The sequence below is a fragment of the Scardinius erythrophthalmus genome (assembly GCF_964197995.2).
Source record: "Scardinius erythrophthalmus genome assembly, chromosome: 16".
Taxonomy (NCBI): Eukaryota; Metazoa; Chordata; class Actinopteri; order Cypriniformes; family Leuciscidae; genus Scardinius; species Scardinius erythrophthalmus.
Genome location: NC_138236.1, coordinates 11,861,911 through 11,886,653, shown reverse-complemented (window position 1 = coordinate 11,886,653; position 24,743 = coordinate 11,861,911). Strand labels below are relative to the sequence as shown.

General features: G+C 36.6%; 1 protein-coding gene across 8 annotated transcripts in view; it reads right to left on the bottom strand.

Moving 5' to 3' along the window:
- The window catches only part of ptprub (protein tyrosine phosphatase receptor type Ub), a 214,193-nt gene that overhangs the window by 17,895 nt on the left and 171,555 nt on the right, over positions 1–24,743 (bottom strand). For 2 of the 8 annotated variants that reach the window (XM_081389782.1, XM_081389784.1), the window contains exons 15-24: positions 21,844–21,873; positions 21,480–21,640; positions 17,665–17,852; positions 13,407–13,479; positions 13,039–13,115; positions 7,554–7,590; positions 5,849–5,946; positions 3,798–3,914; positions 1,409–1,563; positions 395–530 (exon numbers count right to left, since the gene is read on the bottom strand). In XM_081389782.1, coding sequence (XP_081245908.1) covers positions 395–530; positions 1,409–1,563; positions 3,798–3,914; positions 5,849–5,946; positions 7,554–7,590; positions 13,039–13,115; positions 13,407–13,479; positions 17,665–17,852; positions 21,480–21,640; positions 21,844–21,873 — 1,072 coding nt within the window. The remainder of the gene's footprint in view (positions 1–394; positions 531–1,408; positions 1,564–3,797; positions 3,915–5,848; positions 5,947–7,553; positions 7,591–13,038; positions 13,116–13,406; positions 13,480–17,664; positions 17,853–21,479; positions 21,641–21,843; positions 21,874–24,743) is intronic. The other 6 variants (XM_081389787.1, XM_081389789.1, XM_081389785.1 and 3 more) reach the window with 5 other exon arrangements.

Genomic DNA, 24,743 nt, shown 5'->3' with positions numbered 1-24,743 from the left:
GCATGTTTCAAAGTGGGACTGCGAGTGTATACACCACTCTACATAAACAAACACTTGCGGATGGATTTAATTAAAGCATCTGGTAAATAATTACTAATGTTTTAAACAGTCAAATGACTGTGGGATTTACATAATAAAGTTTGGATATGTAAATTTCGGAACATCTAAGCAAATACACATGCCTCCGCACAGAGGACAGATGCAAGAGAGAAGATTTTTTTTGCATTTCCCACCTATCCATACACAATTTTCATAACATTCCAAAGCTAAACATTCTGAATATTCATAACACCCACAGAGCTTATGACTATGCAAATACAAGAGACGTCATTTGCTAAGTCTCCTGCCATGTCTGGGTACAGAGAGTTATGGGTAAACATGTGAGCATCTGCACCTCTGTCTGGATCATGTTGATTCGACGAGAGCAGAGGGTCTTCACACAGTTGTAGATGTCCACTACTCCTTCACACTCTGCCATGTCCAGCATCACGTCCAGCACGATATAGCAGCCGGTCCTGCCCGCCCCCACACTGAAGAGGAAGAACAAAAGACGGATAGTCAGTTGTTTGTCAAAAATGATGACGTGGGACAGTGTTTTTTTCTTTGACTGGACATGAACCAAAAATCAAGCAGGTGAAGTTGAGGCAGTCCTGTTCGACCTGGCAGGATGTCAACGTCAAAGTCCAAGGTAACAACAGTTGACAGTAAACACTAACAAAAAAGTACCAAAAAATATTAAACCAGATGTTTAGACATGTCAATATCATGTTTTTTATCCTGTAACATGATAATACCATGGCATTCTTTGAGATTCATTGGAGTATTTGCACACTTTTCAAGTAAAACATCTCACAAAAAAAAAGAAAAGAAAGAAGTTTAGTACTTTTAAATTTTTTATAAAATTAGTACTTTTATTCAGAAAATAAATACACAAAATGTTGATCTAAAGTCAGTAAAGACATCTATCATGCTACAAAAGCTTTCTATTTCAAATAAATGCTGCTCTTTTGAACTTCCTATTCAACAAAGAATCCTGAAAAAAGGCAATTTCCATAAAAAGCCAGCACAACTATTTTCAACATTGATAATAATAATAAATATTTATTGAGCACCAAATCAGCATATTAGAATGATTTCTGAAGAATGAAGACGGGAGTAATGATGCTGAAAATTCACCTTTACCACCACAGGAATGAATTACATTTGAAAATGTATTAAAACAGAAAACAGTTGTTTTAAATTTTAATACTATATCACAATATTATTGCTTTCACTGTATTTTTGATCAAATAAATGCCTTGGTGATGTTTTAAATGGCAGTTCATAGTGTTCAAAATCAAGATACATTTAGACACTTTCTGGTTGTTAAACATTAGCAGTGAATGTTATGAAATAAGGAGTTTTATACCTGCAGTGGACCACCACAGGCCCTGCATCGAGTGGTGTGGAGGTTTTGACCCGGCGAATAAAGGCTAGAAGACCCGTGGCGTGGTATGGGACTCCATGTTCAGGCCATGATGTAAAGTGAAACTGACACACTTCGTGTTTGGCGGAGTATCCCCTCTGAAAGACAAACATGCTCCACACTTGTATCTAATATCATTTGTAATTCAATATCATTTTAGTTTTTGCCATTTGCAAGCAGCCTGAACCCGAATTGCCCATATGAGCATCTTGACACTCAATGTGTCAGGCCATGTGCAATAACCACCAGGCCACGGCTCCAACATATGCTTGTATGGTTTGTAGCTTTAGGTTACGAGTAGTGGAGATCACGATCAGGCACCTTTTAATTTTATGGCTCAAAAATCTGAGAGGACTCACAGAGATTGTATACCTCATGGCTCAAAGATAGGATCCTGTGAGATGCGGATGCTGAAGTACTGTCTTGGAATAAGTCTAGAGGAACACCAAACTAATGAAGAGATAAGGAAGCAAGCAAAAGTAATGCCAATACAAGATCTGATGAGGAAAAGAAGGCTACAGTGGTTTGGGCACGTGTGCCGGAGAGACGAAGAGGCGGACATAAGGAGAGCCGTGGAGACGAAAGGAGGAAAGAGAAAGAGGGGAAGACCGAAGCACCGCTGGAAAGACACCATCAAGACAGACATGGAGTGGTGTGGCTTAGAGAAGGAAGATACAGACGATCGTGACAGATGGAGGTGTCTGGTTGAGACGAAGATCAGGCAGAAACCCGCTACCCGAAAGGAGAGAAGCAGCGAAAGGCGACAAAGGTGACTCAAAGACACCTAAGAGAAACCCAGATGAATTAGCAAAAGCCACAGTAAAATAAACACACAGCTCTGTGGTTCCACTCGGGGGAGGTTCGCATGTCTACTTGACAGACCACTAAGACACTTCCTATTACTGCATCCCAGTTGCTCATCTGTTTGGATACACGCAAGGAGCGCTCCACCCAAAAGCCTGTCTGATGGTTATGTGGAGCTTTCCCCACCATTCGACAAACACACAGAAGCACATTGTTCCACCCACAGCCCGTGTTTGATTGACAGGGCCGAGGCAAGCACAAAACTCACATCTAAGGCTGGTGACGGAATTGCGCCTCCACAGGGCAGCAAAGAGGATGATAAGAGAAGACAGGGAGGTGAGGTGGAAGAGGTTAAATTCAGCTAATTTCAGTAAACGCACCCACATTTAGCCCATTGTATCACAGAGAGAGAGAGAGCGATAATGAGAGAGAGAGAAAGAGATGCTTTAGTTAATGTGCCTGCCATAAAAGCGTTCTGAGATGAGGCAGCTCTAATCCTCGAACAGACAGCTCGTGGGTCTCTGCTGGGTATCAGGCGCTTCTCTCCATTTCATTTAAAGGGCTGTCACTCCAAATTCTCCCCTAACACACACACACAATTCGCGTTCTACCCTAATCCTAGCAAAGAGCCAATGTATATCAGCATAGCAACACATACTAATTAGAACGGCCAGGAATACTTGATTCTGATTAGTCAATAATGGCATTCTTAAGGCCCGCTCACACCCAAGGACGTTAACTATGAAGATAACTATAATGATAATTATATCATTATACATCATACAGCATCCACACCGATGGACGATATTGTTATGTTTATCATAAGTGCACTGCAGTTTTCTCATCTGCCACTTTAAATGCTCGAGCTCTTTAAAGCAGGATGGATTCTGATTGGCTGTCCATGTTTTTATCGTTCACCAGCTGTAAAAAGTTGTTTTGAATGGGATTCTAATGAGTTAATTCCTCTGTGCCATTATCGTTATAGTCGTGGTATGGATTCTGCTATTCTTATAAACTTAGAATGATTTTTAGAATGATAGTTATCGTCCTTGGTGTGAACAGGCCTTTAGGTCAAATACTTTTGTATAATGTTGTTAAACTGTACAGATGATAAAAGAAAAAGTTTTATCTCTCATATCATAAGGCTCTTTCTTTTCATATAACAAAATTATTTTAAAATCAATAATTCATGTGCATTTATTTATTTATTTGGTGTGCATGTGAGTGTAATAAGCAGGGTAATGTGGAGTAACGTGATACGAGATATGCAATGCGAGACCTGATCACCCTGTCTGTTTTCATTTTGCCATAACGGCCTGCTGACTGTACATTAATCAGTGCATAGCAGATCGCATCATATCAAATGGCAAAGCAAATCACACAAGCTTCTCTGAGAAACGAGAGCATGTTGGAGCCGTGGCTTAGAGGCTCTGACACACTGAGCTGCGGCGCTCATGCGGGAGATGCAACCCTTCTTTTCCCCATCATTTCCCATCCTGTCTCTAGAGGAAAAGAAACAGTCTCGTACCCGCTCCAGGGCAAAAGTTCGCACTGTATACTCCGCCAGAGTTTCCGTCTTCAGCAGCGTGATCTTTATGTCACCGTACATCTCTGACTCATCTGGCCAATACTTACAGCATTTCACCTGAAAGACAAACCAACAAACTCCGGTTAGAAAACACTATGAAGCATGTCATTACATAAGTTTCATAATTCTTCCTTGTATGAGTGTGAAAGAAGACAGATGTTTTAACAGCTTAGCGGAATAAAACTTCACTAGCAATAACGGTATTAAAGTCAGAAAATTTGATTCATTTTCATGTATCAGTTCAAACTGTCTGTTTACCATTGACCAAAAATGTTCAAAATATCTGCATGGCCTTTTTTCATATGTTAAAATGTTTTATTACAAATATATGAAGGAAAATAATCAAATTTAATTATTTGAATTAATTTAATGAAATACTACATAAAAAACAAACCTTGATTCTTTTTTTTTTTTTATTAGATTTGTAATGTTTTACTTCTTGCATATACTTTAACGCTTTGAATACACTTGGCTATTATAATTAAATTAAATTATTTACAATCTGATTTACCTTAAGACATTTCAGAGCAAATACATATATATATATGCATATTGAATATTTTCAAAAGGATAAAAAATAAATAATGTTCTCTCAGTTAAAGAGTCTCTCCTTGTGTACTGTAAACTGGGTTATTTCTGCATGCTTATTATGCTTATTATTGTTACACAAACTGTTAAGCTGTCAGACCTAAACTATCTTCTATTTATCCCTGCTGTTCACAGCTTTTATCATAACGTGGGAAAGTGTATTCTTCATAATAGAGCCCCGATTTCATAAGAGGGCAGGGTCGGGCTGTTAAGAGGACTGTTGTCAGCAGACGCTGTTTCCGAAGCACTGAAGGGGCGATGCAGGTGTGGAGAGGAAAATGAAAGAGGAAATTATGTCGGAGGATGAAATAGAGGTGGTTTAAAAAGGCTGGAACGTGTGGGCCACAAAGCAAGGGAGCAGAACGCATTACATGAGAGTGGGAATTATGACTGAACGAAAGATACTTCAAATCTTATTTTAAGTTGACAACAATACAGACATATATATTTGACAAAAGCATGTGATAATGGCACTGTACCGTGGTGATACCATGGTACAGTGAAGGTATCATATGATAATATCACTGTACTTTGATATATACCATATTGCCTCCACTAACAAAAAGTATCATGACATACTTTGGATTTTTGGACCTGTATAATTATTTTCAGATATTAAAATACTCCACCATTTTGTCTAAACACTGAAATAAACACTGAAAAGTTAAATCAATAAATTTAAATGCTAAGTGAACAGGCATCACAGCATTATAAAGTACTGTAAGAAAATGGATTTCTATTATTAGGTTTGAGATTATATTTAACTTATTAAATTATTAGGTTTACATTAAGTGAGTGTTAGATGAAGTGCATGTTCGAAATGTAAAAGTAGTGAAAATAAGCATGCACAATGGAATATCCAAAATCAACCATTTCAATAAATACATAAAAAAGATTATGTATGTACCTATATAAAAACCTAAATTTATGTGTACCTATATAGTACCGATATATGACACTGCAAATTTTACAGAACATGAATATGGTAATCATTCAATACCATAGTATATATTATAGCAATATGGTAATATCATAACTGAACCATGCATAGATGATTATCATATTCATATAGCATGGTATTTACATGATACTCCAAGGTACTCCAAATGTCCAAAAAAACAAACAATATTTCTATGGTACAGTGTTAAATGGTAATTCTTGTGCATACAGTAATAATCAAATATAAAACATAATATTTCCAAACATAGTCCACTGATGGCTGATGAATGGGAAGTGATGTTAAAATCAATTTACATATGTTCAAGCACACATAAAAGTCACAGACTCACAAATACACAAACATTTCAAAGTGATGGTCGAATGAAATGTGTAGGGTTGTTGTGAACGGGGAGTGTCTTTAGTTCATGGGTTAGTGTGCAGATGAGGAAGGATCTAGAACATACCCTGCCCACCTCCACTAGCTTGGTGATCATGACGATACTAAAGCAGTTCTCTTGCCAAACCATCCTCCAAAAATCATACACTGTCTCCTGCTTGGGCCCTGCAAACAAACACACATACACACATTAAATAAAATGGCAGCCAATGCTCCAGACAGCGGGTTTAATTTACCAAGTGTCATTGCATGTTATAAGGCAGTTCAGTAATCCAGAGCCTCACAGAGAGTAATTCAATAGCAGGCATTTCTGGCGAATAGAACCGTTTTTAACCCCAGCAGGAAGTGGCTCTCTGATAGAAAAAGCTAATTTCTATCATCAATTGAGTCTGCCTCAAAATTCAATAAGGGGGAAAGACAGACAAACCACAAACATGTATAATGATTTATTTATGGGAGATCTGAAACGATGAGAGAAGAGGGTGACCTTGTTGTAATAGAGCTGAGGAAAGGAATAGGGTTTTTTTCAGCCACAGTGGGGGACTTTCCATTGACTTCTATTGTTTTTAAACTGAGCTACAGAAAGTTTTTTGCATGTTGAGATTTTAAAGTGCTTCTATTATGGTTTTCGAATATTACCTTTCAAATGATTGCCTCCTAAAGAAATAATTGATTCTAAACTGCCGAAAAGACTAGTCCAGCCTCACTTCTGTAAAACATCTACGTCGGTTTGTAACAAATTTGCATAATACCAGCCCATGGTCTTCATTGGCTGCCTGTGAACAACGTCTACTTGGTACTTTAACACGCCCTCAAACATTTTAGTGTTGTCGACATGTCGAGAAGAAGCGATTTACTGACCAATCAGAGCAGAGGAAGACTTAATCCTTTACAGAGCCATTTCAGGCACTGTGAGAAAAGAGGTGATGCTGCAAAGTATATTATGAGAAAATGAAAGTGTTTTTTTTTTTTTTTTTTTTTTTCTTGGATGCATGCAAACGGTAGGAGACAAAATTATAAATGTTTAGCATAATAGGGGCACTTTAAGTATTACATTATTATGTTCATGAAGCCCGATTTCCTAGTAGGGACTGTTAGCTGAAGCCCAAATTAGGTGATTTCATCTTTTACTATCTTTGTATGGACATTTGGTTACCACAGTATAAGCAAACTGCCTTTTTTAGTTTTAAATATAAATATAATAAATAGAGAGATTTTTATGGTTAAAGCAAGAGAACAAGGTAACAATAAATAAATAAAAAAGCATTTTATCCAGATGTTTAAATATTATTATTCAAGAACAAGACCAAAATAAATAGGTCCTGTAGTCAATATGCTGGTGGTTTTGATGGGGATTTTGGGTAAGAAGACAGCAGGTGGTAATCCCAATTTTGCTGCAGCATCTAGATTCACACACCTCTATAATTTCCTGGATCAGAACTCATTAGATTCCATCTGGAAAGATCTCTGTGTTCTCAAGGTGTCAGTCTCACACACACACACACAAACCCAAAGGCTCAGACAGAAGAGAGAAAAGAGGCTCTCCCTCTTGGGAATGAACACTGCCAGACAGAACTAAATCAAAACACACACACATGCGCACACGCACACGCACGCACACACACACACACACACACACACACACACACACACACACACACACACACACACACACACACACACACACACACACACACACACACACACACACACACACACACACACACACACAGACATCTATTCACAAGTCCTGTCCAGACAAAGATACTCACCCTGAGTGGCGATGAAGTGGTTGGATCGATGGTAACCCTAAAAGGAAGAGAGAAATGACGTGCTGTGTAAGCCATTTTTGTCCTAGAATCATCACTTGTGTGAATCTCACTCCTCTTAGAGAACAAATATTCCAAATATATACATATTCTAGCTGTCCAGTTCAAAAGTCTCTCAAAATCAACCGTGATTGATTTACTCTGTTAGCAGAACTGTTTGTTGAAATTGATCGCAACATGGCGACCTCCATGAGAAGATCTACTCCAGGGGTGTCCAATCCTGCTCATGGAGGTCCACTGTCCTGCAGAGTTTAGCTCCAACCCCAATTAAACACCCCTGAACCAGCTAATCAAGGTCTTACTAGGCATGCTAGAAACTTCCAGGCAGGAGTGTTGAGGCAAGATGGAGCTAAACTCTGCAGGACAGTGGCCCTCCAGGACCGGGTTTGGACACCCCTGATCTACTCTATGTAAAATAAATATTTTTTTCTTAGGCTACTAACGACTAATGACTGCAGTCTTCATCTTATGTAGGTGTGCATGATTGTACATTAGGACTATAAATTGATTAAAAAACATTCATCTAGATTAATCAAATTTTTGTTTGGTTCCATTATGTGTATGTGTTATAATGTAAAATGCATTAACAGGATTAAAAAAACAGATGCATTAAGCATGATAAATTAATTTCATATGTTAAAACATGAACTTTAACAGTCCAATAGTGAATATTTCTCTACTATATACTACTAGTAATATTAATTTCTTTAGGGGTAAACATATTTTAATAAGGAAAAAATTACTGATTGCATCTTTAAGCTACAGTCAAGATTTGTAATTAGCTACACTACATAAGTTACAAATAAAAGGTAGCTACACTGAAGATATTTAAAAAGGCTTTTTTTTTCTGTAATTAAATAATTATATTATATGATTAAAGTTGTTGTTTTTTTAGCCTGGAACAGAAAATGAGGATCTAAATTAGGATGACAGCAACTCTAAACACATAAATCTAAACCACAACTAAACAAATAAACCACTGAAATGAACCATTCGAATGGACTGATTCGCTAAAATGAATCTGACCTCTCAACACTACTAAAGTATTTCTAAGGAGAGTGTGTTTAAATTTTGACAGCATAACTCACTGACATGCAAGTCCATTTTGCGGGACTTAGGGGAAAAGCTACAAAAAATGTAGTCAGGTTAGTAGTGTTTGTAGACTTAGTTGCATTAATAGTGTTGGAGAGTAACAAAGAACAAACAAACAAAAAGGCTTCTGCTACAAAAGTAATAGTCATTTGCCCAAACATAAAACTCATCATGGAGGACATCAGCACCCAACACAATTCCTCCATCAACTCATGTTTGAAATGTACAGGGAGAAAGAAACTCTAGGAACGTCTCAAAACATGCAATTTACTCATCAAAGCTAAGCCTTTTCAAAGAACTACCTGGGGATGCTCCCAAAAACTGGATCTGTTTTCATTAAACAGATATTAGCGGAATAATAGAGACATGTTCTTTATTGTTGCTGAGCATTTGCTGCTCCATTTAGAAAACTGCAGACGCCCACTACATTTTAGATTGGGCCAAGCTATTTCCTGAACACTGTACAAACAAACATAGAAACAGACACACAGTAGATGGAAAAAGAAATGGTGGGGGATGTTTGTTCCACATAGAAAGGATTCATCACTCTATGGGGTTTACAGGGGATGCAGGGAAAAACGTTCGGAAGATAACTGTGGTCCAAAAGAGCTTTGTAATGCTGATTCATAAAGTAGTAGCATGATTTTCTATTACTTACTCAAGGGGGTTTCAAATATTTTTAATGCCAGGGACCCCAAATACGAAGACCTCCTTGTCAAAGACTCCCCCCATAAAGGCAGCTATCTATAAATATTAATTTATACTGTGTGAGCTTGCAGTTAATCTCATGATTTCCAACCTTAGAACGTAGAATGAAATATTACATTTTGCAAATCCAAAATGCCTTCCCTCGGAGCCTCGCTTTTATTCACAACAAATTAAACACAGCAAATACTATAGTCTCTATATAAATCTCCAAATCTAAGAAAACCATGACCAAAGAGCACAGGTCAGCCATATAGGTATTAAAAATAAATAAACGAAGGTGCAGTACATTCCGCAGCAGTGCAACAGGATTTATAGCGCACTAACAGTGACCGTCCCGCTGGAGAAAATGTGAGGTACATGTCTTGCTCAAGGACACATAGCGATAGGGAATCTCAGTAATGATTCAGTTCACAGGTCGCCCTATCTGCCATCAAATTCGTGATGATCATATCACAAGCCCAAAGCTGCAACTGCACCAAACCACTGTGGCTGAAATGCAGCTTTAGTACGATTTATTAAGATGATGATACATCGTGTCTAAAGTTACATATTTAATGGTTGATTTGAAAATAGAAGGAAAGTTTACAGGACACAGAAGCTCATTAATGGGAGAAAAACATACAAACAAACAAACAAAAAAAAAAGGCTTCACGCAGCACTTTACAACACTTAGCAACTTAAAACTCAGAAATAACGCTATTAATGCACAGCATAAAAAGCTCAAGAGATCAAAATGCTTTCTCCAAAGGTCTCTGTGACTGATAATATTTTATAATAACTTTAAGTCTTACATATGTATAATAAACGCTGATTTATATTCTCATATGTTCATATTAAAAAATGCGCAGCTCCTCATCTGTTGTTTAATAATTATATCATTTTATTATGAAAGTTATTATGAAGTGTCACCCTGCTCTTTTTCATACATATGTCATCAGTAATAAGAGCTCTGCTGAAAATAATAATTATAAAAGCAGCCTCAGGTGGTTTGCTGGTCTTACCTGGTTCAATCTGGTCTAGCTGGTCTCCCAGCCTAACAAGTTGGTGTTTAGCAGAGTGGTCAGATGGTCTTCTAGACGACAAGCTGACAAGTGTCACAAACTCTTCTAAAAACCAGCAAACCTGCTTTTTCTTTCAATTTGAAAGGTGGAATCTATTTGAGTGTGGGCTGTTTGTCTATTCTTGCTTGTCTGACTTCCTGTCAGTCACTAACATATTTTGTCTTAACTTTAGTAAATCAATGTTAAAGATAAAGTTAGAGTCTGCTAAAGTTCCGGTGCAATTCAGTAGTCTCTCAAGCTTTGATGGCCAAACAAAATCTGGATTTAAAGGGGTTTTGGGCACTTTTCAACTGGTCAGGTTGGGAGACTGACCTCCACCTGAGCACCAGCTTGGCCATGATAAGAGACAACCTTAAACCAGCTAAGACCAGCAACCCCCTTAGGCTGGTTTAGGTTTTCTTCCCCCAGTAACTATCCTACAGTAGACTAACCCCCTGACCTCTGACCCCTCTCGCCACCTGTGTTTTTGAAAAAGAGCTGAAGTGAAAATGTGAAAAGATGATTTTTTTGTTCTAAAGTGAAACTGAAAACTAGGTACCCGTAAGAAATAAATCAAAGAAATTTAACAGATGGAACCTGAAAGTTTTATGCGTTCACTTTTATGGACGAATATAAAGGAGATCTGTGTGTCACGGAGCCACTCTTCCTTAAGTTTAAGTAATCCAAAAAGAGCAGTGCCATGCAACAAAAAAAAAGAGATCTATGGGGGGAACAGAGGGAAAGAAACCAGAGAGAAAGAAAAGAAAGAGCAGCGAAGTACTTACTTCCCTGTTTATCCGAATCTACAGGGTCCAAAGTCGAAGATGTGGGGAAGGGGGGTAGAAAAAGACAAGACAGACTCTAGTTAATGAGAGGCTGAAAAGAGCTAGAGGATTAACAGATCACAGACAGAAAGAGAGAGAATTAGAGGAAGAAAGAAAGAGAGACTTGTGTTAGCTGGCTAAGCTTCACGTCAGGGGAAAGACACTTAAAATGGAGGCATACATTTTGGATGTGAAGGTGGGCAAATCTTTGTAGACTAACCTTAAAGTGTGACTTGTGTTATTTCTGTTCCTCAAGCGCCATCAGAAATAATAAAAAAATAATAATTGCTTTCAAAAAGGCTTCCTGAACACTCCCTGTCTCTGCCATTGGTTGGACAAACGTCCCCCAAAATCACTCCAGTGGTTGAATCGGTGTTGCTATGTGGGGCTGGTTGAAATGTTCAAACAACAGAATGTTTTGAAATTGTCTTTGCACCTCTCAGAGAAATTAAACAAATGGCTAGGCTTTTAGGCTAGGAAAGTATTTTAACAGAGAAAAAAAATACACACTTCTCATTTAAATTGCTCATTTATTCTTGTATAAGCTAGTTCCTTTATTGGGCTGATTCAAGAGATACTCAAAAGGAACGGACAGAAATGAAAAGGAGTAAACACATTAAACAACAGAGCTGCACTCACTTTAATATGTTCCCTAATAGCCTCTACTTACTGCCAGTTTACAAAAACACTAAAAAGAAGCAACCTTTCATTATAGATCCTTTCTTGACTTTTTTGTGCTTTTCTACTCAAGGCCAAAATGAAAAAGAAGAAAAAAAAAATAAAAAATTCTTGTTAAACTGGCCTATGCCCTGTTTTGCTCCTGTATATTGGTTTATACTGAAACACTGGAATTCCAAGGTATTTCAAGATTAATTGATAACATGGCCAATCATGAAAGATTTGGAGGAGAAAAATAACAAAATACCCCAATAATGTATATAATTACATCTGTGTCTTGGCTATTCATCCTCTTCCAATTTCTTTCAAATCACTCAATGCTACACATACGTAGAGCATTCCTTTCGGAATAAACAACATAATCCAGCAAATCACTTGCTCTATCTAAAGTCCAAACAGTCAAGGTGAGGAAATCGCAAGGATTTAGAGTGAGTTTTGATCCAAAAACTGTTTAAAAAGCGATAGTTCACCCAAAACCGAAAAGGTATTCAATAGTCATCATTTTCTCATTTTCAAAATTCATCCAATTTTTTTCCCCCAGAAGAAAGTTGTACAGGTTTGGAGTGGAAATGATAACGGAATTTTCATTTATGGGTGAATTATCAGTTCAAGCAAATACTGTAAGTGGAGAGGGTCCCATGAAGAGAGGGTGGTCATTTCCAACCTGGTGCATTCTGGGCCAGCTCTGAAAAGCAGGTTTAAAGAGGGCAAGGTTTCAGCTGGTATGGCTGACCATCTGTGTCCACCTGCCTCTTTATTAAAGGGGAAACCGGACACAAAGTGACCCTAAAACCCTTTGCCACACATGTTAGTAGGCTACGCTTCATATCTGACCACATTCTCTCCAAAATCATTTGGGAGGTCAGATACACAAGAACAAAAATAACAAGCTACCAAGCCTCACCCACCAGAAAAAGGACAGTTAGAGGCCTAAAAAGTTTTCTTATCAAACCTGATATGATGACATGCCACATATGGTGAGAGTGTCCACAGATATTGAATAAAGTCCAGGGGAGCTACATAATAACAGAAACAGTGTGAATGTTTGCGAGTCTGGCTGAAGAGAGTATGTGACTGCTGACTTACATCGATGTAATTGGCGTTGATATAGTCGGAGTTGGGATCACCGAGCAGCGGGTGCAATTTCACCCTGTGACGGTCATCTGAAACACAAACACAATCACATGAGCTCACTTTGGGGTCAAGTCACTAAACAGCTGCATTACTTTTGTGCAGTAAACAAGTCTCCTTTCAATGCAAATTAGGTTTATTACAGGAAATTTGTTGGCATGTTAAAGCTGTTATCTGATTTACAAAGTTCCTTCAGTAAACTGGGTCCTATAACATCACAGATAGAATGTGCAATGCCATACAAACTAAAAAATTCTAAAGGCATTACTCTTCAATCATGATATTTTTTATAAGCAAGCAAAGACTGAAAAAAATGGACTCACAACCCATCAGGGTATCGTTTCTTCCCTTAGTTTTATCCTTCTTCTTATTGATATCCCAGCCATCAAAGAAGCTCTACAAATAAATAATCAAATAAAAAGAAAGAGAGAGAAAGATCATTTCTGTGAGTTGTGAGAGATTATCACAGAATTCTTAGATTTTGTTTGAAATAAATGTTATTAAAAGACAAATTTTGACATAAATTGCATTTAGACCAGAGAGACTGGATTGCTTTGCAACCCTCAACATTTTTATTTTCTGATATTACATTAAGCTAAATTAAATACAATTTCACTTTCACGAAGGATAAATATGATTTCATGGTTCTGTTAAACACAAAAGGAGGTCATTTGAAAAAAAAAAGTATGTTAACACTTGATTTATTATGTGCAACTGCATATATTACTGAAAAGAGATGAAAATATTACATTACACAGTGGACAGCAGGTAAGGGGAAACGGAATATTGAATCAGGTAGACCAAAACATTTCTAAATTAATTGATTTGCATCCTCATCTTGTTTCAGATTCTCAGACGCTCCCAAACCCTGACCATCAAATCTGGCATGCAATGAAATATAAATGTGAACAGAGGCAACATTTTTACATCAAACTAGGTTTACTAGGTGTAAGCACTTCTTAGACTGCCAATTCTAGTGAACTAAAATGGGACAGAAATGTATATATATATGTTTGGGAAAGTTACTTTTAAAAGTAATGCATTACAATATTGTTACTCCCTAAAAAAATTACTAATTTCATTACTTAGTTACTTTTTATGTAATGAGCTATATTACTTTAGCGTTACTTTTTCTTACCTGGGCTTTCTGTTTTTTTGTGTGTTTTTTTTAAATAAAAAAAGTTATATTTTGGCAGATGTAAAGGCCGTTATCCACCAAAAGTGAAATGAATAAGCCTCAGGCTGAAGGAAATGCAAATTCAAACCTGTGATGTTTATATAGTCATTTTTGCTTATTAGTATGGTTGAATTGGTTAATCAAAGGTCAACAGCAAAGACATTGCTTAATAAATTGAGATTAATTGCAGGTTTGCGTAATATTCTGAGTTTGCATTTCACAATTTATTCATTTCGAGGAATACTGTGGAAATGAGATGAGTACAGTAAATGCATGAATCTTAATATATATGTACAGTGTATGTGTGTATATATATATATATATATATATATATATATATATATATATATATATATATATATATAGAGAGAGAGAGAGAGAGAGAGAGAGAGAGAGAGAGAGAGAGAGAGAGAGAGAGAGAGAGAGAGAGAGATTTAATCTAACATGTAATCTAGAACTACAATAACAATCAGGTGTACACAGCGCACACAACAAAACTGCTCTCCGATTTCTCTCAACATGTGGACAGAAGACCTGTCAGTCAAGAAAACAAAGTACCTGCCGTTACTTATTTGAAAAAGTAACTCAGATATTTTTTGTAAATTTCTAAGTAATGCATTACTAGTTACTTGAAAAAAGTAATCTGACTACATACAGTAACTCGCATTACTTAGAGGTGGACAAAGTACACAACTTCCTTACTTGAGTGAAAGTACAGATACTACTGGTCAAATATAACTCCAAGTAAAAGTTGTAAAGACCGCTTTTTACTTAAGTAAAAGTACAGAAGTACTTGTTTTTAAAAGTACTTAAGTATCAAAAGTAAAAAGTAAATGTCAATGCATTGTTTTATTATTGTTGGATTGTTTTATCATGTAATACTTACAGAACCTTATGCCTCTGAATCTATGCCTGCCTACCTACCCTCATATCAACATCAAATTTATTTCTAGAACACAGTTCCAGTAGTGGGATTGAATGTGAGATTGAATAAGTGCACTCAATAACGTCCACAGTGGTTTCGGACACCCAAATGGCTGTTCCCTCAGATAGCGCCCTATTTAACGTTTTTTGGCTTTTAGCCTTACTGTTATCTACGTATAAACTAGTGTGCTCCAAAACAATGACACAATTTGCATTTAGAAGACCAAACCCAACATTGAAAATGAAAATCAGGTTGATGTCAGAATCCAACACCAGATTGACATTAATCTCCAACGTTGGACAGACATTGTATTGTGTTTGAAAATGAAAATCAGGTCGACATCAGAAACCTACATCAGTCGGGCTCTGACGTCAACCCGACTTTCATTACCAACCAAAATGCAACCCCTGCAACCAAAATCATCTCCTGACTGACGTTACTACTTTCTATTCAAGGACCTTGACAGAATGTAGTGGAGTAAAAAGTATGATATTTGTCTTTCAAATGTAGTGAAGTTAAAGTAAAAAGTTTCCAGAAAAAAATAATACTCAAGTAAAGTACAGATACTCAAAAAGTGTGCTTACAGTAAGTACTGTACAGTCCTCAAGTAAATGTACTTTGTTATGGTCCACCTCTGCTTGTAATGTGTTACCTCAAACACTGTGATTCTTACACAGTGACTACAAGGAGAATGTCTTTGCATTACAAAAATGCCACTTGATATAGTTTAAGGAAATACAACACAAGTACAATGTTTGAAGCAAACCATTTCTCTCTCTCTCTCTCTCTCTCTTTCTCTCTCTCTCTCTCTCTCTCTATATATATATATATATATATATACACATACACTGTACATATATATTAAGATTCACATTATAAAACAATACATATATTGTTGAAAATTAAGCCAAAAATGTATTTAAATCTCCTAGGCCAAACACACACCCAAAAAACTTTTTTTTTTTGCACTTTGCTTGTAGGACAGACCTCTACTCTCTCTTTTCCACAATCTAAACTAAAGATCCTGACAATAAGCACTGATCAATGGACTGTACTTGTGGTCCGCGGGGAAATAAAGCTTATGAAACCCAGCCGGTACATTTGTGTTCCCTCTCAAACTCTGTGTCTCTTCTTTTCCGCTTATGAAGCACAAAGACGCTGACCTCAAACACACACACACACAGTGTCACTGCGTATTGATTTTTGAGCTGAATCTGTTTCACACTGAGGGGAGAGTTTAATGAGTCCACAAGCTGAGCTCTAGAGAGGTAGGCCAGTGGCAGAACTCTGATTGCGTGGAGGGATGTTTTGTCTCGTAGCTCTGTGGACAACAACAGTTAGAGGAGAGTCAACAGTTCACAAGAGTGTGACGGCGAGAGAAGATGCTCAAGCCGCATTCTGAGGAGAGAAAATTAGCTACGGAGGAAGGGATAGAGGGAGGAAAAGAGATAGCAGTGTATGTGCTCTTTGTGCAGTAATGCTGAGGGGCTATATGACCTCTACTTTCATCTCAATAACTGCTCCTTCTATAGTCCATGGGGGAGAGATGCGAACCTATCCGTGAAGAATGACTCAAACTTGCTTTTACATAGCGTTCTGAAAGTTAGCTAAGCCACAGTTTTGCTTTGTAATGTATAATGCATCAAGGTTCTTTGTGAACTGCTCATTTACAACATATACAACATATACGTCAGTTTGGTTTTTGTTAACTAAAAATTGTGTTCGATAATTGTAATAAAATGGAAATAAAATAAAATGGAAATATTACATGAAAAACAAGTAACTTAAATATGTTAAAGTAAACAAAAAATACTAAAATGAAAACAAATTAAAATAAATTAAAGCTATATAGAAATATAATATAAAAACAAAATTATTTAAAATAATATAAAAATTAAAATATAAAAATAAAAGCTAATTCAAATCATAAATAGATTCGATGTCTCAGTGAGTTCTGGAGACATCTGTTTGCACCGACAGCCCCCTCCACTAAGAAAATGGCAGTGCCCAGATAAGCAACACTAAATCCCTAGCATATTTAAATTAATCAGAAAACCTGTAGTGGCAGCTGAGAAAGATTTATATGATTCTGACAGAAAACTCTTGCTCAACCGTTTTCAAAGATATGCTATCAAAACCTAACTAGCCCGATAGATGTGGTGGTTTCCTCTGAAATAAAACTCAAAACCAGCGGAGTCAAACTGCTATTTAAGGAACAGTTACTTCAATAACTCAATATTATCAATTATCAGTGATTGTAAAGATACTTCTGGAAAGGTGTTCTATAAATGAAATGCAAATATTATTTTTGATGATAATAGTATTAATAATAATAATATTCTTAAACTTATTGTTAAACAGTCTAAAAAGTCTAGTCTAAACCTTGGAACGTCGACAGACCATTCATGAACAGTCGGATTCATAATGCACATAAAACAAAATGTAAAAAATGTATTTTAAAACACAACACAAAACCTACCTCATACTCCTGCTTAAAGCCGTAACCTTCTGCGGTTTTCATCTGGTTGATGTGTTGTAGGAGGTCAGCAACACGCACTGCCGGGTGAAGCTGACCCGTGTGATAGGGCGATCCTTTACGGCCACAATGACGCCTAGGCGACCCACCCAGCAGACTGCTGGACTCATTCATGGAGCTCCGTGGATCACCTTGGTGAAAATGAACAAGCACAGACCAAATGTTTGCACAATATTTTTCATACAGAATAAACATATACAATTAACACAGCATAGGAACAGCAGTACAGCTGCACCTGAATTAAGCAGCTCAAGTATCTTAGAAAAGTTTCATAAAATAACCAATAAACATTTTATAAAAAAAATAACAAAACTCCAAACAAGTATTATAGGGTTAATCTGAGAATTATCATCCCCTTATGGCACTTCATCTTCTGTGTTTATAATTGGTATTCATAAATATGATCTGGGAGCAATTATGAATTCATGACTAGGGCTGTGTATTCAAATAAATTAGCAGTCTGCTACTCATTTCTCAACGGAAATAGGAAAGAAGAAACCCAGACAGTATATTCCACGCAGTAGACACTTTAAATGTAGCAAGACAGCTCTGAGACATGCCATTAAAACTTCATTTTGATCAAGAGATCTCTCTCTTTCAGACATCAACTATTAATTGCCTGCAGAGTCAGATACCTTTGAATTGGATATTATTAGTGTTTCTCTTCTTCTTTTTTTTTTGGTCTGCTCTAATTTCTTCCAAATTGAAATCCTCGACCATGATGCCTTTAAGGATAAGCTTCTGGTGCAGATCTGAGTCCATTTGCCTCTTTTAAACTGATTAATTTTTATTTTTTTTAAGTATACTATTTGTTCTCTCCCTCTCCTACTGGTTTCCATTGATTATGTTTATATTAGGATTTATAGTCTTATGTCAAGGGAGACTTGGTGTTATATTAGGACGTGGACAGCACCACATCTCATATTTAAGAGCTGTGAAAGATTGAGCGATTACGGAAGGACTGCGGCTTTGATGAAGCTTTCACACTGACTGCAAATGAGGACAAATTACCAGGAGCTTACCTAGTCCCTGAGCCTGACTTTAACTGTGTACGTGACTGAAAGTCTCTAACCATTCATTTGTGATCTTTGCCGTTTAGCGTCTGGTACTCTCGCTTTTAGCACCTTGTGAGTGTGAGGGGAAACAATTCAAGAGTTCTAGAACAATACATATATTTGTTTATATCTATTTTCTGTGAAAGTTTTCTCAAAGTTTTTATTTGCGCCTAGTTTTTCTTCATCAGTTTAATCACAAATTAAGAGTGCTGCATTATGTCTAATGAATTTTATGGAATAGATTCCCCCCAAAAATATCAATTATGTCATCATTTACACAGCTTTCTGTCATTCTGAAACATTGTCTTTTTCATATTGAACACAAAATGAGAAAAATTTGCTCTTTTTAGTGAAATTTAAATGCTATTTTTATATTCAAATCTTTTTAAACTTCAAAATTAATAGAAAAAAAAAACTTTAATAAAAGTAGTCTATATGAAGCCATGCTTTGTGTGAGGAACCTGAAATCATTATTCACAGACAATCCACATTATTCACTGAAAAAGATTTGACTTACAGTAAAGCTACACTGTGTAGGATTTTCTCCCATCTAGCGGTGAAATTGTTTATGACTACCAACTGAATATTACTTTCTAGCCCCTCCCATTCCGAGGGCATTTTAACTCCTACGGTGGCTGTATTATTTCAAATCTGCCGGCAGTTGCGAGGAATCTCCCCCTCGCATTCGTCACGGTGCCACTGAGTGTCAAAACGCGAAAGGTGAAGCTTGAATTTCCAGGTATGTCCCTCTTTGGCTAATGTATTTTCAAGATGGAGGCGCAATATGGCTTCCGCCATTTGAGCGACTCGCTCGTATGTATTATAAATGGCAGATTCTACGCTTACGAGAATACTTGATTAGTTGGTAGAAGTAATTACACATTAAAGGAATAGTTCACCCAAAAATTAAAATTCTGTCAGTAATTATTACTCACCCTCATGTTGTTCCAACCCCGTAAGACCTTCGTTCATCTTCGGAACACAAATTAAGATATTTTTGATTAAATCTGAGTGCTGTCTCACTCCTCCATATACTTCTAAGGGACTGAAACTTGCCGGCCCAGAAAAGTTATTAAAGAGATCGTTAATATAGTCTTAAGTGACTCCAGTGGCTTTATCTTAAGTTTATCAAGCGACGAGAATACTTTTTGTGCGCTAAAACAAACAAAAATAACGACTTTATTCCACTTTTCATTTCCTTCTCTCTGGGCGTTGAGTCTTTTCGCGTAGTGTTTAAGCGTAGCGCGTCTGTGTTGCACGTCACCACGTATCACACATGACCAGCGTCGGCCAATAGTGAGCCTACGTGGTGACGTGCAACACAGACGCGCTACGCTTAAACACTACGCGAAAAGACTCAACGCCCAGAGAGAAGGAAATGAAAAGTGGAATAAAGTCGTTATTTTTGTTTGTTTTAGCGCACAAAAAGTATTCTCGTCGCTTGATAAACTTAAGATTAAGCCACTGTATCCAGCCATTGGATATCTATACTTCTCTCATAAAGTTCACACAGTCAAGATTTTCAGGGAAAAATTACTAAATGTATGACTGTTTCTCACACAAAGCAATGGCTTCAGAGGACTTTAATCATACTTTTATTGTTCCAGGTGTCATTTTAGAGCTTGACAGCTTCAGTCCTCATTCAATTTTCTTTAAAGTGATATTCTTTAAAAATTCTCCTTTCATGTTTAACAGAAGAAAGTAAGTCAAACGTGTTTGGAACAAGATGAGGTTGAGTAAATGATGACAGAAATGTCATTTTAGGGGTGAATTTCCTTCAACACTTTATAGCTTAAGTTTAAGACCTACTTGAGTTCCCATCATACAATGCGGCATTAATCAGTTATATGGTTTACTGTTTGCTGTTTTCACTTATGCTGTTGTTGATCTGTTAGTTGTTGCTCCCTGTTATTAATAATGAGTGTTAGATATGTAGTAATTGTTTTGGTTGACGTAATGCAATGTGCAAGTTCATTTAACTGGAGAGAATAAGTTGAAGCAAAGTAAGACAAGGACATGCAACTTGATTTTTTCATGCATTGCTTCACAAATAAAGCAGATTATATATAGTTTAATCAACTTTCTGCTCAACGAACAATTCTGAATGAATCTACTTTTACACAGGGAGCTCAAATGCTAAATCCACTTTTTAAGGCACAAATTAAATTTAAAGGAATAGTTTACTCTAAAATGAAAACTCTGAATTGTCATCAATTATTCATTCTCATGTCCTTCCAAACTCACAAGGTTTCTAATTCTAAAAAACGTTCATAAAATAATTGTAAAATAAATTCATATGAACCGAATGGTTTAATTCAAGTCTTCTGAAGAGACATGATCGCTTTATATGATGAACAGATTTAATTTAGGTTTTATTCACATGTAAACACTGATCAGCGAACATACATAGGGCACTTAAATATGGTAAACAGAAGCTCAACCATACATCCTTGCCACTTGACTCATGGATATATTTTACAATGTTTTTATGAATGATTTGAACCGAGATTTGGGTGAATAGACTTTCAATCGAGGGACAGAAATCTCTCAGATTCTTTATTTGTGTTTTAAAGATTAACAAAAGTTTAATGGGTTTGGAACCAATGTCTTTTTCTTATTGAACTCAAAGGGAGAACAATTGCTCTTTGTTTTTAACGAAATGTCAATGGGGTTTTTTTGTGTGTGTGTCATGTCACGTCTTACTGCGAGTGCTGCAAGTATGGGTGTCCATAAATGACAAGGCCATCCTCTCGTCCTCCTGCAGAGTGCTCTGATCAGTGAAACTGCGCTCCATGGAGCCCATCATATTACTTTTCTCCTGCCTGTACGTAATGGGGGTCTTATTCATGTTCACCGGCTTCCTACTGAGGAGACAGAGAGAAGAGGGTGGGGGGGGGGGGGGGGTAGAGATATGGAACGTGAAGGAAACGAGAGAGAGATGAGGCGAGTTAGGGGAGTTGGTGAGAGAGAAAGAGAAGATCATCACTCTGCTGCCACCCCCCTCTCCAAAATGCACACAAAAAAGCCATGAGAAATGATGATGTGCAATGGAGAAGAAGCCACTTACGGATAATAAGAGTATGAGTAGTAATCCCTTCTGGAGAGAGAGGAAAAAAAAAATAGAAGAAGAGAAGAAAGGGGAAAAAAAGAGAACAAGAAGAAGAAGGGACATGAGATGCAAGCACTGGCAGAGCCCTGATTAGAGTGAAAAATGGCAAGCCGTCAGCAGCTTGCATTTGCCACGCGAGTAATGGGACGCATGCAGATATGCACAAAACCTCAGCCAGAGCGGGAAATGGCGGCCTAATCAAATATGTCTTCTTGTTGCTTTTAATGAGTTTAACAAAGAGTCCTGCTGAGAGGGACTTTTACATGCGCTCTTTGCAATGTCGACTTCACTGAGGTTCGGCGGCACAATCTAACCCAATATCCGCTAAATTGTCCAATGAATTGCTTGGAGAACACTTCCATCTGCATTCGTATTACAAACATTCTTCAACTCCATTTTGGGGTGCATTTGGATTAAATGGCTTAAAATGTTCTGTCTTACACAAAGGCCCGGTATCTCTCTTTCCATTTCAACGGGAAGGACTCACATCACTAACTGAAGTAGGCGCGTTACTGTGGCACTTTATCTCCGGCTAAATGGCTGAGCTGAGGGTTTGCTGCAATCAAACGTTTAGCTTACATAAACGTTTTTTCCCCACCGAGAAGTCAGAGAATGAAAAAAGAGAGGCTGAGGAGGTATGTTCTGATCATTTTTCATGTAAAAGATAAATAAAATGCTCAAATGCAAACAAATTAGCCATCATATTTGAAATACCACATTAAACATTAGCCAAAGGTGGTCAATATGGTTTGTTTCTGGCAGCTGGTTAAAAGATGGATCCCCTCCAGCTTAACCAATGTAGTCTAGCTAGCATACCTAAACTACCGGTAACAAATTTGGAATAATTAAGTTTTATTTAAAATGTTTTTGGAAGAAATCTCTTACTCCTATGGTAACAGAGGCTTAAAAAATACAGTAAAAAGCATAATAGTGTGAAATGTTAACTGGAAATAACTGGTTTTCTATTCTAATATATTTTATAATTTAGCTTTGCCATTATAGGAATACAGTGAATCACATTTTAAAATATATTAAAATACAATACAAAATCTATTCCAAGTATTTGACCAGTAGTGTAAACATGTTGGTCCACCAGGTTAATCACTGAAATCAGCAAGGAATGCATCTTATTGTTTTTTGTTGAGATTAGAGATTTTTAGACGAAATAGTCAATTATATTTTATTTAATACATTTTCTAATTATAATAAAAAAATAACAACAAAAAGAATACTTCATTATTATTATTAATCTCACCCCTTGTTTCACAGACAAGGCTTAAGCCTAGTCCCAGACTAAAATGTTTCTTTGAGCTGTTTTAACTGAAAGCAACTTGCACTGATATATTTTAAATATTTTATGTCAGTGCCAATGTTTTGTCTCAAGATGCACACAAGTAATGCTTTTTTTTTTTTTTTAAAGGCATGTTTATAAAAGCTACTTAAATGCCCTAACTAAACTAAGGTCTAATCCTGGCTTAATCTAAGCCCAGTCTGTGAAACCAGGCCATCATTTTACTATTGGTATAACATTTTAAGAGATGTAGAACACTATTTCTTTAGACAAAATATTATATTATATATTTATATTATATAATATAATATTTTCTTAAATAAGTAAATTGGACATAAAAATAATTAGCTTAATAATCAGTTTATCGTGCAAGACTAAACAGCAATAAACCATCTAAAACAGGCTAAAGTCTAAAATAGCAGCCTTTAGGCAATCACTATTCATGCATGTGAGAAATTCATATGAAACACAGAATGTGAATGGTCTTTATCGGTTGCTGAAGATGAATATATGAGATGACCATTGCGTAGATTCATCTCCAGTGATTGAGGAACGAGAGGCCCATGTCTCTCATTTGCCAAGGGATCTGATGACCTTTTGAGAACCGTGGGCTAATTATCTCTGAAAGCACACTTTTTCCATCCCAATTACGGGCTCATTTCTGGTTCAGGGCGGCAGCGGGCAGGGCCTAATTAAGTGAGTAATTGAATTGCATTTCTCTTTAATTAAATATTTCACACTCAGATAATCTCAGAAGATGAAAACCCCTGGCAATCTCTCCACCGATGCACGTGAGAACGCAGGGGAGAACACCTGGGTGCCCTTTGACTGAGCCGAATAATCAAAGTCATAAACTGCAATGGGTAGGTTTAAGTTAGTCATAGCTGAACGCACAATAGCCTGGTCTCTCAGGAACAGATTAAGTCTCATTTAAATAGGACATTCACAAGAAATATTTTAAAATAGCCCACAAGCTTATAACTGTCAGCATCTACAACATAAAGGCACAGGAAAATTTGAAGTATTTCTTTGTTTTGCAACACATACAGTACAGTGACGCCAAAAAAGTTTTCGGACACATATCATATAAAAATGTATGAATGTCACTGCATACAAAATTAAATATAATATACGTAAATATATATACAGTATATATATATTTTTTTATTTGAAAAATAATTTAAAAACATAAAAATATACACTACCGTTCAAAAGTTTGGGTTCGGTAAAATATGAATGTTTTTGAAAGAAGTCTTTCATGCTCACCAAAGCTGCATTTATTTGATCAAAATACAGCAAAAACAGTAATATTGTGAAATATTATTACAATTTACAATGATTAAAAAATGATTACTATTGTGACTCAGGATTTTGATGAATAGAAAGTTAAAAAGAACAGCTTTAATTTCAAATATAAACCTTTTGTAACATTGTACACGTCATTACGGTCACTTTTGATCAATTTCATGCATCTTTGCAGAATAAAAGCATTCATTTATTTTGAAAACCCCAAAAATTTTAAATGAAACTTTTTAATTTCATTTGTTTTATGAAACCTAATGCAATG